Here is a 17,784-nt window from a genome sequence, read left to right as displayed (position 1 = left end):
AAATCAGCCAAGACCTCAGAAAAAAAAAACTGAACCTCCACAAGTCTGGTTCATCCTTGGGAGTGATTTGCAAATGCCGCAAAGTACCATGTTAATCTCTACAAACAATAGAACACAAGTATTAAGTAATCACCATGGGACCATGCAGCCATCATACCACTCAGGAAGGAGACTCATTCTGTCTCCTAGAAATTAATGTAGTTTGGTGCGAAAGGTGCAAATAAATCACAGAACAACAGCAAAAGGGCCTTGTGAAGATGCTGGAGGAAACAGGCAGACAAGTATCCATATCCACAGTAAAATGAGTCCTATATCAACATAACCTGAAAGGCTGCTCAGCAAGGAGCCACTGCTATAAAAAAGCCAGACTGTAGTTTGCAAGTGCACATGGGTACAACAATCTATCTATTTGGAGAAATGTCCTCTGGTCTGATGAATTTGTTTTTTTAACTGTTTGGCCATAATGAGCATTGTGTTTGGAGGAAAAAGGGTGAGGCTTGCATGCCGAAGAACATCACCCCAACCGTGAAGCATGGGGGTGGCAGCATCATGTTGTGGGGATGTTTGCTCCAGGAGGGACTGGTGCACTTCACAAAATAGATGGCATAGAAGGAAAATTAGGTGGATATATTGAATCAACATCTCAAGACATCAGCCAGGAAGTTAAAGCTCAGTTGTAAATGGGTCTTCCCAATGGACAATTACCCCAAGCATACCTCCAAATTTGTGGCAAAATGGCTTAACGACATCAAAGTCAAGGGATTTGAGTGGCCATCACAAACTCCTGACTCAATCTAATAGAAAATTTGTTGGCAGAACTGAAAAGCATGTGCGAGCATGGAGGTCTACAAACCTGACTCATTTACACCAGTTTTATATGGAGGAATGGGTAAAAAATCCAGCAATTTATTGTGAGGCGCTTGTGAAAGGCTACCCAAAACATTTGACCTAAATTAAACAATTTAAAGGCAATGCTACCAAATACTAACAAAGTGTATGTAAACATGTGACCCGCCTAAATAAAAGCTGAAATAAATAATTCTCTACTATTATTCTGACCTTTCACATTCTTAAAGTAGTGATCCTAACTGACCTAAGACAGGGAATGTTTTCTATGATTAAATATCAGGAATTGTGAAACTGAGTTTAAATGTATTTGGCTAAAGTGTATGTAAACTTCTGACTTCAACTGTGTATATATGTATATAAGTCAAATCGGCAAGGCCAGGCCAGTTGTTCTGTTATTGTTATGCCCCGCAATATTATCATAAGGTACACATGGGCAAGTACTGATGTGTGTCTCATCTCTCCACAGATTTCCATAAGTCTGCTCCATACGTCGTCACCGGCAGCGTAGATCAAACAGTAAAAGTGTGGGAGTGTCGCTGAACATACCTCCAGGACCCTTCACAACTCCTCCATGGTCCCCTCCACACCCTCCTGACCCATTCCACCCCCCTCAGCTTCCTCCTGCTCTTCTGAATGCACTCAAACACCATGGTTATCACCCACCAAGCTCTGGTTCAATAACATGTCCTTTTATGTAAATTATTCTGGATTTAGAGCTATTACACGAAAAAAGGTATTCTTGCATGGTGAATCCAAAACTGTATACTGTAAATTTACATAATGTTGTCTAGAAGTACCTTAGGTTTAACACAGGCTGATCTTTAACTCAGCTCGACCTACCGAAGACAGAAGCTGACTGGGTTAATGTAGGGCTTATTGATAATTTAATGACAGTGTCATTTATTATTTGTCTGATTTATTTTTGTCTTTTTTTTTTTCTTTCTTTTTTTTTTTCTCCACTGTCTTAGTCTGTTTGTGCCTAGCCCTAAGACCTTTCATGGGGCAAAGGCTACAGAAATAACATATAAATCTTAGGTGGAGAGTTGATCTATGGGGCTTGTTATCAGAACTATTCTGTAGCTTTGTTACATCACTTCTTGAGTGTATTTACCATACTCTTATTGTGGATTTAGATAACATATAATGGTTGCATTTAAGAACGTTTCAAATGTTTTGTCTTGTAACCTTTGGGAATAAATCTTTGTACACTTGTCATGAAACGTCCTACTGAGAAGTACAATCCCATGAGACATGACTTTACACTGTAAGAAAGAATTTTGCATAATTATAGGAGTCGATATGTATGAAACTCCTGCATCCAAAAAATAAGCCATGCTGCTTAGTGGGCAGCAAGAGTTTTCCTTATTTGCTCAAAATCAGAGGTGGACATAGCTTTAGTAAAGATTTTGACTTTGATGGTTATCTGTCACTCAGGAGCACTTCAGACTCTTAAGCACCAGAAATTATTCCTCCAAGCACTTGATTGGCTCTTGACAGTTGTTGTTAATGTTAACACGGCAACAATGAGCAAGGATTTTTATCCAGTTGAAGTCAATTCTTCCTTGTTTTGATCAGTTCTTGATTTGTTTTTGGTTGTATTTTTGCAATGATCATGTTAGCTGGATGATTAATTATCTTATGTTCAAAAAAGACATTTGACACTGAAATCACAAACCCTCAGTTTGGACCAAAGCATGACAAGGGCTCAAAGTTTCCTCCATTTGGGGATGTGCAAAATCTGTCTTAAAAGAGAGGGTCAAAGATTTCCATTGTGAAAAAATGAATGATGGCAACTTCTTGGGTTAAGATGAAATTAAAACGACACATGATACTGTGGGAAGTTAGATCTAATAAACCTACGAGTTAATGATGAGTTAAAGACTAATGAAAGGCTAGCCTCTGCCTGCTCTTTCTGTGTAAAGGGATATTCATGCTGTGGGACATAGAAAAAGCTCTTTGTACAACATGTCTGTTTCTAAAAAGGATGATTGCTAGAGGTCCTGTGAACATCCCTAAAATTGAGCACCACTGGTGCTCAAGCCATTATTTAAGTCTGATGAGTGGCACATTCTCTGCTATTCTGTTAATAAAAGTACAAATAAATACACAATGGGAAATTATTTGATAAGTCCCAATACATGGAGATAAACTATTCCATATCTTTTAAGGAAAAAAAATTGCCTTTGGCTTTGTGGAAAGACAAAAGCAATTTAATTAACTTGAACATCCCTCTTATTGTTAGATCTTTTGTCCCATCAGACTGAAGGTCCAAGAAATGTAAGACTTGTTGAAAAAAAATGCATAAACGGATATCATTTTAATTCGCTTTTTCATTCCAATGCAATTATATAATAAAGAATTTCACTGCTTAACCATGCTATTATCAAGCGATTTCCTGTTGTGCATACTGGATGTAACTGCTGCTGAAAATCTGATATAAACTTTTCTGGTCTGTACCTGTGGTCGACTGGACACAGTGGCACTGCTGCATGTAACCATACTAAGGAATGAGCTGTCTGGTGGGGCACCATTGGCCACATTTGATCTTTAACCTTGCAGAAACATGTTTTAAAGGGATAGTTCATCCAAAAATAAAATGTTTGCCATCATTTACTCACCCTCATGCCTTTTCAAACCAATGAGCCTAGGACTACAAAATAAAATGTTTAGGAGAAAGTTAGCCTCAATCACCCTTAATTTTCATTGCATATTTTCTCATACAATGAAATTGAATGATGATTAAAGGATAACACTGCCTTACATCTCCTATTATGTTCCATGGATGAGACAGTTATACAGGTTCTGATCAATTAGACAATTTAAATTTTTGGGTGAACAATCCCTTTAACGGGACAAACAACCAAACTGGTATCTTGGACAATAAAATTAGGGAACCGATTTGTCATCTGTGGTTTGAAGTAGTAAAAATGTGCGTTAAGAGTTGCACCTCAATGGTTTTATGAAGACAGACAGACACCCAACCAGATAGGTCAACAGACATGCTAACTGTGGTCATGTAAAGTATGTGGTTTGTGCTTGTATGAAGAGACATTGACTGTTGTTTTTGCTATTGGGATTGTGGCAGACTGAGCAACCCAAGGGAAAAGTGGCCATCACAATCACTTATTGAACTTATACGCTTCCGTGTGTTATAGAGCAAAGAAATCCAGTAGATGGTAGAAGGAAAAATGTTGTAACTGGAAAGAAAATGACAAAATCTCATCATTTGTGTTGTACACACATTCATGGTGTCCAGAGTTGATTGTTCCCATCTGAAGAAATCTATGAAAAGTGGTACTCGCTTGTCATTGGCTTTTTTCAAGACTCCTAGGGCCAAAGGTGTGATACTAAGGCTATCTGAAGATTGGAATCGCCTCTAAAAGAGATTAGCATTTCTTGGTTTGACAAGAAAAATGAGAACCACACAGATGGCAAGTCCTGTTTTTGTACGTCAGAAGACAAAGTTGGTCCCAAGCAATCCCACTGCTTCACACATTGGATGGGCTAATGTACAGACAGACATGTGAAGCTGTCTGTATGTCCGTCCTCCAGCCACAGATCTGTTATCAGCTTTCATTTGTGAATAGATTGGAGGCTTCAGACTTCACAGCTTGAATGGGACTCTTTGCTTTTTATGGTATCACTCTTCGCACAGCCAATTGTTAACAATATATCTGGATGTTATTATTGTTTGCAACATAATTAAAGGAAAAAATTTGAATCTTGTGTCTGTTGCATGTTGTACGGAATGTGGGCCAATAAGAGTAGAGACATTCAGTTTCTAATTCCAGTTTTTTATTATTATTTTTTTTATTAAACCTTTATTTAACCAGGAAGAGACTCATTGAGATTAAAAATCTCTTTTACAAGAGTGTCCTGGCCAAGACAAGCAGCAGTACTATACCACATATACAGTACATACAAACATAAAAACTGCAAACATACTAGATACATAAAACAGCAGTTAATCGCATATTCAGAAAAGCATTTAAAAATGCATATTATTCATTAGGTGTAAAGTTAGCTTCCAATTGTATATATATACATGTATACACACACTAACCTGGCCATAATTGCATACATAATATTTTGTTGTACTTCCTTTGCCATGATTATGGCACACGTTCGTCATGCCGTTGTTTCGACAACCTTCTGCAGCATCACAACATTTATTTCTGTCCAGTGTTGCATTCATTTTTGGCCCAGATCTTGTATTGATGACAGGAGAGCCGAACAACTCTGTCAATTCTTAACCCGCGCATCCCAAAGACTTTCAATGGGGCTAAGGTTAGGACTCCATGGTGGCCATTTCATGTGTGAAAATGAATCCTCATGCTCCCTGTACCATTCTTTCACAATTTGAGCCTGATGAATCTTGGCACCCTGGAATATGCCTGTGAGGTCAGGGGAAAAAAAAAGAATCCATTGATGGGATAACCTGGTCATTCAGTACATTCATGTAGCCAGTTGACTTCATTTTATTGCCACATTGCTGATCCTAGACCTGACCAACTGAAGCAACAACCCCAGATCATAAATCCAAAAGGCAACTTTTTCTTTTAAGATTCATAATATTTTTCATTTGTCTCTGACTAGCTGAGACTGCTGATGAAGCTCAATTAATGTAGGTATAGATATGCAAATTGGCTTAGGTTATAAGTAAATATCGAAAATATACTCTTTAGCCATTTAAAGACCAGTATATGGTAAATGCACTGAGAGAGAGGGAACTATTACCAACAATAATTGAAATAAAAATGTATACCTGGGGCTGAACAGCTCAATCTACAGCATTCATGACATAATGTTGATTAACACAAAAATTATTTTGACTTGCCCCTCCTTTTCTTAAAAACAAACAAAAAGCATCTGGGTAACAGTGAGGCACTTACAATGGAAGTGAATGGAGGCCAAATTTGGACGTTAAAATACTCCCTGTTTCAAAAGTAGAACCACAAGACATAAACAATATGCATGTAAACATGATTTTAGTATGATATAATCACTTACTAACCTTTTCTGTGTAAAGCACAGAAAGTAATGTCAAAAATCCTAAAATTACTGTAAAAATTACAATTAAAATAACTTTACAGCTAAAATAATGCATGAGTTTTAACAGAAGAATTAAAGTGCTTTTATAAAATTACAGGCTTCAATAACACGAGTCAAAAATAAATATATATATATATATATTTATTTATTTATTTTGATTATTTATGATAATCAACACTATGCAATAAATGCTGTCAATTGTGCTTACATTATTGAACCCTTAATACTCCTTTAAGGATTCATAATAAATACATTGCACTAAAAAGCAACTGTTTAAATTCGCTGCAAACCATGTTTTTAATACAGTCTGTCATGGAGTGATGTCCCTGAGCTATAAGTGATTAAACATCAGGGCATATCAAGCACACTCCATTATAAGGCACCAATATATAGTGATTATCCCTCCCGTGACCGTCATTTGACTCCCTTCTGAATCAAAGATAAACGCTCTTTTTCATAAAAACCAATACGTCATAATTGTGCGTTGGCGCAGGATTGTGACTCAACCACGGAACAAACACTTTGAACGTTAATAATACGTAAGTTGCCACCGAATCAAGTCTGCTGAATACTTAGACATTGCTCAAGTTTTCATACAAGATTTATTGATTTAATCTTTCAAAACGTTATATTCTCGCGTGTTGTCGTCGTTAGAGTTGCATGTTTGCAGTGTCTTGTGTAGTAAATGTGTTAGGCCAAAACGAATTTGACTGTGCTGTCATTTGTAATTTGCAGAAAGAATGGCGCTGAATAAATCAATGCATCCTCGAAACCGTTATAAGGATAAACCTCCAGATTTTGTGTATCTGGCTTCCAAATATCCAGAATTTCAGAAACACGTGCAGACCACACTGACCGGCAGAGTGACGTAAGTAACATTATGATTTTGTGTTTTTAATGGTGTTTTAGGACTTGATTGTAAAATTAAATCTTAATTCGTAATACCTGGTGTTCTGTTCGAACATTATGATTGAAAGAGACTGATCTTTGTTATATGTGGTCATCCAAAAAAGGAACGTGTTATTTTAACAACTCTGCACCAAGTGTCACTGACGTTGCAACTGTTACTTTCCTATTAGTTCCCCATATTTAGCTGTTGTGACAATATTTCAGATATTATAATCATTCGAATGCTGTCATAATGAGTGCTTTAAAGTTGTGATTTACAACTTAGGAGGCAAAGTCAGTGTGTTATTTCTGTGCAACTAGCAGCACCAAACAGAATTGCAATAATAAATACACAGGTAAAGTGTCAAGGCATACTTTGATGCTGTCTTGACAAAGCCTTGTCTGAAAGTTTCAAGTTGTTTTAGTATGTAGTTTGATGAACTTGCAGAACGATTGGTCAGAAAGAACGATGAATGGATGGATGATAGGAGTTTGAAGTTCTGAACATGCCATTTCAGACTGATTTGAACATGCAGGCAATGTAAGTCTATGGGAGTTTTGGCCACTTTGAAGGTCCATTATGGGAAGTCATTCTGATCAATTAGAAAAGACAGAACAGTCTGAAGTTCTGTGCCAAGTTTGATGGATATAGCTTGAAAGCTCTAGGAGAAGTTACATACAGAAATGTAAGGTCTGGAACACTAAAACCCTGTTCACAGCACCTGCTAAGGTCGAAAGAAATTCCAGAAATGATGAGGAAAAAGGTGATTGAAATACATTAGTCTGGGAAGGGCTACAAAGCTATTTCAAAGGCTCTGGGATGCCAGAGAACCACAGTGAGACCCATTATCTCCAAATGAAGAAAACTATGCACAGTTGTGAACCTTCCCAGAAGTGGCCGACCTTCCAAAATTCCTCCAAGAGCACGGCTCATCCAGGAAGTCACAACAAAGCCATGGACAACATCCAAGAAACTGCAGTCCTCTCTTGCACCAATAAAGGTCACTGTTCATGAATACACTATCAGAACAACACTTGCCAAAAATCCATGTAAGAGTGGCAAGGCAAAAACGCTGGTTACGAATGTAACTGGTTCTGTGAATTCCGGATGACCGTCAGTGGTGGTGCTTAAGCAATAGTTGATTATCGTAGCACCAGCCAGATAGGTCGAGAAAATATACCAACAAATTCACGTGGTGATGTAAGCAGAGCTCTGAGGATGATAAGCCACAGTAGCTTAGCGTTCGGTCTTGGAATGCCTTTTTTGCGTATTCGGAGTAACCAAGAACTCTGGCGGTCATTCGGAATTCACAAAACCACAGTTACATTCGTAACTACTGTTCTGTTTAATTCCTCCTGACCACCAGAGGATTCATAGTAATGAGGAATGCAACTCAACTGAAAATTAATCAAGGCTGCTCCCGAAGATCTGCTGAACTCACGGCATGGGGGACAGCAACTGTGACTAAATAAAACCGTGCAAAAATGTATGGAGAAGTGCAGGTAGCAGCAGCACATATGTCTGCCATGGAAACTCCTCTGAAATCAGCCCAAGATGTAGAAACAGCCCTTGAAGAATGAATAGAGATAACACCAGGTAGAAGCTTTTGGGCTTTCATGTATGCCAGAGTAATCACTTCCACAATCCAGTTTGACAATATCTTCTTTGACAGAGCAACACCCTTATGCTTACCACCATAACAAACAAATAGCTGATCTGTCTATCCAAAGTGGGCAGTAGCATCCACATAACGCCTCAAGGTTCGCACCGGGCACAAATGGTGAGCCCTTAGATCATCTGACTGAGATGAACACTGAAATGCAGTCAGATCTATAGACTGATTTACAAACTGAGGAAGTCAAATACAAGTGACAAATTCCACACCGGAAAATGGGTATTGCAGGCTGACCCTTAAACGTCTTGCACCCTTTAAAAAACTGCTAAGAAGAGTATGGGAACCAAGGGAAGAACCACTTACAGGAACATAAGCAGAAATGACCACAACATATACCTTCAATGTGGTGTCTGCCCCGCCTACATCCAAAAGATGTTGCAAGAAACTTAAAACCCTTGGATCCTCACAGTGTATAGTATCAGTCCCTTTGTCTCTGCACCATGAAGAGAAGAGATTCCAATGTGAGGCATAGAGCTGACGCATAGACAGCTCTAGCACTAGCAATAGTGTGAACAACAGCAGGTTCACAATCAGTTAGAAGAGGACTGGGCCCAGAGGCCAAATTCAAAGCTGTATGTGGGCTAGTTCTGGGTACCAAACATCGCCATCCGGCTGTAAGAGGAGATCCCTCCTGAGGGGAATCTGCCACGGACTGCCCACCAAGAGTTTCAAGAGAAGGGGAAGCCAATGCCTGGCTGGCCATCGAGGTGCTATTAGGAGCACTCTATGGTTGAACCAAAGTGATCCTGTGTACTGTCTACCACAACAGCGGAAAAAGAGGGAACGCATAAAGTAGGCAGTTCGGCCATTTGTGAGAGTGCGTCCTGTCCCAATGGGCTGGATGTCTCCGTCCTTAAAAACCACAATGAGTGGTCACCTCCAAAGCAAAATATCAAATCACTTTGTCACACGACCATATACACAAGTGCAACAGTGGGTGAAAGTCTTGTGTGCAGTTCCGAGCAACATAGCAGTCATGACAGTGACGAGACATATACCAATTTACAATAAATAACATAACACAATTTACATATCAAATGTACACATAATTGCATAACACAATAATAATAATATACAATGTACAGTAAAAAATACACACAATATAGAATACACATATACACAAGTATATAAAGTGTATAAAAAAAAATACAGTAGTTGTATTGTTATAAATGATATTCTCTTCACAGTCCGTTGTGAGATAATAAGATGAATAAAGTGCAGTGCTGATGTATATTGATCATGAGCGATCAAGTGTTCAAAATTCTGATTGCTTTGGGGAAGAAGCTGTCATGTGTTGTGGTGGCTGTTGTGAGTCCTGATGCTGCGATACCGCCTGCCTGATGGTGGCAGTGAGAGCAGCCCATGACTCTGGTGGCTGAAGTCTCTGGTTCGCGCACGCTCTGATTATATGGCCCGGAATGCCGTCTGGACCCATGGCTTTACGGATGTTCACCCGTCAGAAGGATCGGGTTACATCCGCAACGGAGACTGAGAGTGAACCAACCACTGTAGTGTCGGCCGCGAGTGCACTCTCCATGAGGGCGGTGTTATTTCCCTCGAAACAAGCATAAAATGTATTTAGCTCGTCCATGAGGGAGGCAGCGGTGTTCACGGCGGAGATTTTATTCCCTTTGTAGTCCGTGATGATGTTAATTCCCTGCCACATAGTTCTAGAGTCGGTGGTGTTAAACTGTCCTTCAATCTTGTGCCTGTACTGGCGTTTGGCTGCTCTGATAGTTTTACAGACAGACTGGCTTTTTTAATGCTCCTCCGCATTCCCGAAATTATAAGCGGAGTTCCGGGCATTAAATGCCGCGCGAACATCGCCGTTAACCCATGGTTTCTGGTTGGGGTAGATCCGTATTGTTTTGGTCAGAACAACATCCTCTACGCACTTCCTGATGAAACAAGTTACAATGTCAGCGTAAACCTCGATGTCGTCATCAGAGGCGGACCGGAACATCTCCCAGTCCGCATGATCAAAACAGTCTTGTAGCATACAGTCTGATTGGTCCGACCAGCACTGGATCATTCTGAGGGTGGGTGCTTCCTGTTTCAGTTTCTGCCTGTAAGCGGCAGTGATGATGACCACTGTGAATTCCCTCGGTAGCCAGATTGGTCGACAAAGAAGCATGAGAAATTCCAGATCAGAAGAGCAGAATGACTCTGATCACACCAGGATTTGTTGATCATAAAATATACACCACCACCTCTGCTTTTACCTGAGAGGTCTTTCGCTCTGTCCGCTCGGTGCACTGAGAACCCCGTGGGTTCGATGACTGAGTCTGTAATCTCCGCAGACATCCTTGTTTCTGTAAGGCAGATAATGCAGTAGTCTCACTTTGGAAAGAGATCCGCGCTCTAAACTCGCAGAGCTTGCTGTCCAGAGAGTGAACGTTTGCCAGTAGAATACTGGGTAGCGGGGTCGATTTGTGCGAAGTCTTACTCTGATGAGAACGCCGGCTCTTTTTACCCTTGTCCTTCTGCGTTTCTGCGGCCGGGCTGCCCAGACAAAGGGCTCCACTGGCGTGTTTGTAAACAGCGGGTTGGCATTGCGGAAATTGAAGTCCGTTTTTCAGTGTGAAATTGCAGAACCAATGTCCAAAATGTGTTTCTGTCATATACAATAAGGCAGACAATATCCAAGACAAAAAAAAACTGTAAACAAACAAAAAACTGCAGTGTTGTGTCAGAGCTCGCAATGCAGCAGCCATACTCTGTGCCATCTTTGTTCAGTCTATTGTTCAAATATCTACTTCTTTCCCAAACCTCTGCCAGATGCTCTGTACTACATCCAGGTGAAGCCTCCATTCCCCTGTATGCAAAAGATTACTGGAGAGGTCATATGCTACCTGATTGCTTGACCCTGGAAGTGAACTGCCCTCAATACAAGCCGGGGAAGCAACCAGGTGAGAAAAAGGACCTGAGGGACTTTGCTGCCCTGATGGTTGAGATGCAACACTGCCGAGGTGTTGTCGGACCGAATGAGCACGTGTGGCCTGCCAGGACCAGTAAAACATGTTGTAGAGCTAGGTAAACCTTGCATTGTGCTAGCAGGCTGATGTGGTCCATGGACTAAACCGGAGTCCACCAGCCGCACACGCCCCTTTAATTCCACGTTGTCCCCATGGTTCCAGTGTCAATGCCTAAATGCAATGGTTTGAAACCACAATCATCTGATGACGTGGGGCTCAAATGCAAACTGTTGTTCCACCGCTGGAGAGGTCTGAAGTGTATCAGGCCCAGTGGAATCGCAGAATCATCTGTATCCTGAGCCACATTAACCAGCTCTGACTGGGGGACCCCGAGGCGTTCCCAGGCCAGTGTGGAGATGTAATCTCTCCACCTAATCCTGGGTCTTCCCTGAGGCCTCCTCCTAGCTGGACGTGCCTGAAACACCTCCCTAGGGAGGCGGCCAGGGGGCATTCTTACCAGATGCCCAAACCACCTTAACTGACTCCTTTCGATGAAAGGAGCAGCGGCTCTACTCCGAGCTCCTCACGGATGACTGAGCTCCTCACACTATCTCTAAGGGAGAAGCCCACCACCCTTCTGAGGAAGCCCATTTCGGCCACTTGTACTCGCGACCTAGTTCTTTCGGTCATGACCCAGCCTTCGTGACCATAGGTGAGGGTAAGAACAAAAATTGACCGGTAGATCGCGAGCTTTTCCTTCCAGCTCAGCTCTCTTTTCGTGACAACGGTGCGATAGAGCGAGTGCAATACCGCCCCCGCTGCCCCGATTCTCCAGCCAACCTCCCGCTCCATTGTCCCCTCACTCGTGAACTAGACCCAGAGGTACTTTAAACTCCTTCACTTGGGGCAATACCTCCTTCCCTACCTGGAGTACGCACTCCATCGGTTTCCTGCTGAAGCCTTTCCTTTAAATGTAATTGATTGTGTCAGAATTAAGTAACTCTATGTCTCGTTCACAGTTAGACCTAACATTTGCACATGCACCGAAAGCAATCTGGTGTTTCTAGAATTCTACAGTAATGCCATGGTGTTCTCTGCTCTTCAAACAAATTATTTGTGATTAGAAAACCATCTTTATCACTTTATAAAAATTCCATCATGGTCTATTTTTATTCATCTTATTTGCATTCAAGTTCTAGGGCTATATTTAGGGAGTATAGCATTTGTTATATTTGCATATACGTGATACTGGATATGTGAGTGATATTTTTCAACTCCCCAAGCACGAGTCTGGTGAAACCAAGGACTTCTAGGTTGAAAGTTCTACCTGTGCTTTTTATCATGCAGTACTGGCAGCAACACACTGTCATATGATTTATGAATGCAGTCATGAAATCACACAGCCTCCCTTCAAAATCAGACACATGCCACCAGGAAGTGGAATAGAAACCGTCCCTCTGACTGAGAGGATGAACCTTTTTTGTGGCTCCTATCTTGAAATGTGAACAAATGTCTATAGAGAGAGAGCCTTTGAACGAATTGTATCCCTGACAAATGTTGTGATAACTTCTGAAAATATGGGTGGCCTTCGTCAGAACTGAAGAACATAACCCAACTTTAAGGCTTGTCTGAATTTTGCAAGAACAACTCTTGATGATCCTTAAACCTTTTGGGAGAATTTTCTGTGGCTGATGAGTTGAAAGTGGAACTGTTTGGAAGACAGGGGTCCCATTACATCTGATGTAAATCAAACACAGAATTCAACAAATAGAACATCATACCTACGGTCAAGCATGGTGGTGGTAGTGTGATGGTGTAGGGATGCGTTGCTGCTTCAGGGCCAGGGCAACTTGCAATATTTGCAGGAAACAAATATTCTGCTCTCTACCAGAAAATCCTAAAGGAGAACGTCTGGTCATCAGTCTGTGATTTGAAGCTCATGTGCAACTGAATTATGCAGCAAGACAATGATCCAAAGCATAGGAGTAACTTTACCTCTGAATGGCTCAAAAGAAGCAAAATTAAAGTTTTGGAGTGGCCTAGTCACAGTCCTGACTTGAGCCTGATTAAGATGCTGTGGCATGCCCTTATATGAGCAGTTCTTGCTCAGACCCTCCAATGTGGCTGAACTAAAGCAGTTCTGCGAAGAAGAGTGGAAGAGTTATCAGTGTTTGTTTGCAGTTGTTGCTGCTTAAGGTGGTATAATCAGCTATTAAGTTTAGGGAGGCATTTAGTATTTCTACAATTTTATACTATATACTTTTTTTACTATAAATTCTCCCTGCCTGGGTGGCAATATGCATTAAGAAAACGAATTGCCAAAAACAAAAGGTGAAAGTGGAGATTTATAGTAAAAAAAATAATTTAACTTTTGAAGATATGATTTGAACCACTGGAGCTGAGTGGAGCCTTTATGCTGCATTGATGTGCTTTTTGGACTTCAAAGTTCTGTCCACCAGATATGATGCATTGATCACTGCTGCATTATATAAAGCCTAAAAACATTCTACCCTGCTGAAATGTTGATTTTTAGCAGCATGAAAAATTATTCTTTATCAAATTATCTTATAGATATCTTAGTTTTACCAGCAGTACATCTCATCTGTAATCAGAATTTCAAAGCTATGGCCAGTTGTGAAGTCCATCAGTATTGTTAGAGTGAAAGCAGTAGGAACGTCCAGTGTGGTGTGAATGGGGATTATTAATAAGCTTGTGTTGAACTTTGTCAAGCCAACATAATGATTGTTTCCAAACTTCCCAAACACACTAAATCCCTTTTCTTGTGAAATAAGTTGTATTGCACCAAACTCATGTTGAACCAGAAATGTACGTCCATTCTGATGTATCGATCGTCCACTGCTCATGAACCAATCAGTTCCTGATGGATAAAAACAAGTCAAGCCCTTCATTTTTTCTTGATGATTTTAAAATGTGATAGGAGAAAGTATTTTTAACATTGTAGAAATGACAGACTTTACTTTTTTTACATGCCAATCACACACTATCCCACTAAGCACTCTCTCTCTTATGAATCCAGTGCTTCAAATTACAGATCAAAATAATTCAAAATGCATCATATTTGATGCCCTAAAAAACGGGTGATATCTGCTAGGATGCATGCAGTCTCAAGGGAGTCAGACACCCCTGTAGTAAGATGTCCTTCTCTGACTTCATGTTTGGGTTGTAAAGGAGATAAGTTATTTGAGGATCAGTAATCACATCGGAACAGTATTTTAAGCCTGTCCCATTGAAGCAGCCACTATGATTGGATGGGCTTCCTGCTGTGAATGTCAATACACAGCAGCATACCCCAGGCTCCAGGGGAGGGGTGGAGCTCATACTTTTGTCAGAAAATGAATTTGACAAGCAGCTCTTTTCTTTGGGAAAATTGTCTGCTTTTATTTTCCCCCCTCTCCATTTTTCCATACTTTTTAGAATGAAAAGTCCCATTTGGTTTCAGAGGTAGTGAATGCTAATCAACCTCGTGCCTGCAGGGATTCAGCCCTGAATGAGCCAGGCAATGTTTGGTTCGATGGAATTCTGACTAGGGCAAAGTCCTCAGCCTTTGGGAGTTGAGCCCCTGTGGTGCCAGAGGGCAGTGTGTGAAATCACAGAGGTGTCCCTCCTTTCCACCCTGACTCTGGTTTCTAGAATATCTCCTTGGTTTTTTACAAAATATACAAAAAACAAACCATTCTATTTATTTTTTTTTTCAGTCTCCCATCATTATGTTAACTGTGTTTTTTAATTGGTTTGGCAGAAGAAAGACCTCCCTTATTTTATGCATGCATGATAGGAAGCAGGAGTTAAAAAAAATGTCTGCCCATATCTGCAGGAAAACACTGCAGATGTGCATTACAGAGAGATGGTGGAAGGTGGAAAGGGGAACCAAACCACTCTGGAGTGGCAGAACACAAGATGAATGGGAGGAGCTTGTAATTGGGACACATTGAAATATGAAACATGTCAGGCAGTGCGTGTGTGGGCTGTGTGGCAGTCACTCTCTTCTGTCATATCTGATCATTTAATGGCTGTTGATGGAACTGAAAAAGGAAATTAGTTTTTTTTTTTTTTTTCTCAAAATATCTGAAAATTTAAAACCACTCAATTTGAGACAAGCTGGCCTTTCTTATTTCAGAGTAAATTATATAATGTATATAGTAGGGATGGGCATGAGGACTCTGGTGCTGTGATCGATCATGTGAACGATGATCGATGATGATCGATAGTGATCACGCATGATGTGAATTTTCACTTAATTTGAAATCCAGTGACAATTACCTCACAACTAAACACATGTGTTAAATAGAGAGCCTATTTTTAATTTTGAGATTGATTACGTTGTGATTTTGAGGTGTAGATTGATTATCAGATACTTCATGGCATACAAACTGTTATGACGCTGCAATGCTATCATTAAAATAATTAAAAATGAGAGCGTAATTAACTGTGTTTTGACCACCTGTCTCTGCCAAATATTTTTTAAACGTTATTATCATTTAATGTAAGAATTTTGACTCATTGATATTTTTTTAAAAAAGTGAATGATTGTCACTGACTAAACCTCCCTGCCCTACTTGTGTAACACACGCTTGCATCTCGACGAAATGAATTAAGATTTCCGCTCGAATTTCCAAGTTAGATATGCAATATAAAGTGTCATTCTGTTGCACTTACCTCAGTTGAAAGGTGGAAATTCAGACACTCCAAGTTGAATGGAATGCTTCATGATTCACAGCAACAACCGTTCAGAGCATCGTGGATTTTCTCAAAAGAGCGAATATTTGGATGCACACCAGGCGTGTGGCAGTGGACTCAACGTAGAGCACAGTTAAATGGAACACAATGCAGCATCTTCAAAACTGAACTTCAACTTAACATGCATATTAAAACGTGATGTTTATGGCACCTCCTGTTATTTGAAAATGGATGGTTCAGACAGTCACAAAAAGAACAGGTGCGCACTTAAGATTACTACGGTAACCTGAAGGAAGAACCGAGAGAGACGCACGCGCGTTGTGCACATTCTTTCAGAGTTGGGCAGCGAATCTTCACATAATGACAAAATACGATGCATTATATTTTGATTATGCAATTTTTGTACATTTAATAAAATACTATTTTATAACAGCCTATAATAATTAATAGATGATACACTGGAACAGCAAGCAATGCAGCAGCCATAGACATTTTTCAGACATGTTGTTATTATATATACAGTTATGAACATGTAATTGCCCCTTGAGTACTCAACGATTACTCGAGTAGACAAAATGGCCAAAATGCCCATCCCTAGTTTATTGCTCAATCTGGGATAGATTTGCTGTGTAGTGAAATAAATTAACATTTTGAATTCATAATTTTTTTGGTTAGTTGGAGCGCATCTTCAGTGATCTTAGGTAGGTAGAGTATTATGAATGGCTCTTCAAGTGAGGCTGAGCGGAAAGCCCCTGCCTATATGGATATAGATTGTATATGGTGTATGTAATGCATATACTCCATTGTTGAGTGTAATCCACATTCATCAACATTAGAATGCAGGTAAGAACAAGGTTATGCATATGCAGTTGAATCCAGAGACAATTTTGCGTGAGAATATTTTAAGAAGAACACTTGTTTCAATTTATTATTGAATGAAACCTATTCTAAACAAATTTGAGCCATTCAGGGTATCTTGAATGAGATGTGAGCATGTTGTGTCTTGTGGTTTATTTCTTGTGCGTTGGGTGGGTTTGTATCATTGTTTTGTGTGTTTGAAGAACAGGTTGATTGTGCTGTATGCAGTGCAGTGCCCCATCACAAAGAGAACTTAAGTTGGTGTGTCCCGTCACCACAGTAATGATCCTATCTGCTCACGTCACGTCACATTTCCTCAGCAGGATAAGACATTATAACATGGCAGAGAGAGAGAGATCTGTGCTTTGTAGTGGCCAGAGGAACAAAAGAGAGCTGGGCTGCGAGGGCCTGCTTTCAAAACTGTATTGACGTCTGAGCACCTGGAGAGGGTCGGCTGATAGCATTAGTGTGTCCATCTTTCTACTGTCTTATCTCAGGTGTGCTGCCAGGTCTGGCTGTAGATGCTCTCTTTGAAGATGCAGCTTAGAAAAGAGCACCATGTTTTCTCACCCTTTGATTCCTAATGATTGTCTTGAAAATTCAGACAATGCCCCTGGTGCTCTATGGCTCTGCGGTCTAATTAGGAAGGCTGCCCAGTCTGTCCACCACAAATTCCCTCCTCTGTTAGCATCTTTTTTTTGCTCTGTTCTGCAAATCTGGTCTTTGTTGTCTTGCTAGTGTCCATATACATGATGAAAAAGACGTGCAAAACAGCACATTTACAAAACCACCTAATCGGTGGGTTGCCTGAACAGCTAGTCATCGGCTAATCACTCTTGAGGGAAGCT

The 17,784-nt window shown here is 40.4% G+C and overlaps 2 protein-coding genes across 3 annotated transcripts in view; both read left to right on the top strand.

Annotated features, from left to right (window-relative positions):
• Window positions 1–4,570, top strand: part of pafah1b1a (platelet-activating factor acetylhydrolase 1b, regulatory subunit 1a) — a 62,674-nt gene extending 58,104 nt beyond the window's left edge. Inside the window, exon 11 of the mRNA XM_052110129.1 lies at window positions 1,316–4,570. Coding sequence (XP_051966089.1) covers window positions 1,316–1,389 — 74 coding nt within the window. The 3' untranslated portion in view covers window positions 1,390–4,570. The remainder of the gene's footprint in view (window positions 1–1,315) is intronic.
• Window positions 4,571–6,391: 1,821 nt separating this feature from the next.
• mettl16 (methyltransferase 16, N6-methyladenosin) overlaps window positions 6,392–17,784 on the top strand; it is a 40,469-nt gene continuing 29,076 nt past the window's right edge. Inside the window, exons 1-2 of one of the 2 annotated variants that reach the window (XM_052110777.1) lie at window positions 6,392–6,440; window positions 6,637–6,769. In XM_052110777.1, coding sequence (XP_051966737.1) covers window positions 6,642–6,769 — 128 coding nt within the window. In that variant the 5' untranslated portion in view covers window positions 6,392–6,440; window positions 6,637–6,641. The other variant, XM_052110776.1, reaches the window with a different exon arrangement.

The sequence above is a fragment of the Xyrauchen texanus genome, chromosome 38 (assembly GCF_025860055.1).
Source record: "Xyrauchen texanus isolate HMW12.3.18 chromosome 38, RBS_HiC_50CHRs, whole genome shotgun sequence".
NCBI lineage: Eukaryota > Metazoa > Chordata > Actinopteri > Cypriniformes > Catostomidae > Xyrauchen > Xyrauchen texanus.
This window is presented reverse-complemented; position numbering and strand designations above follow the sequence as displayed.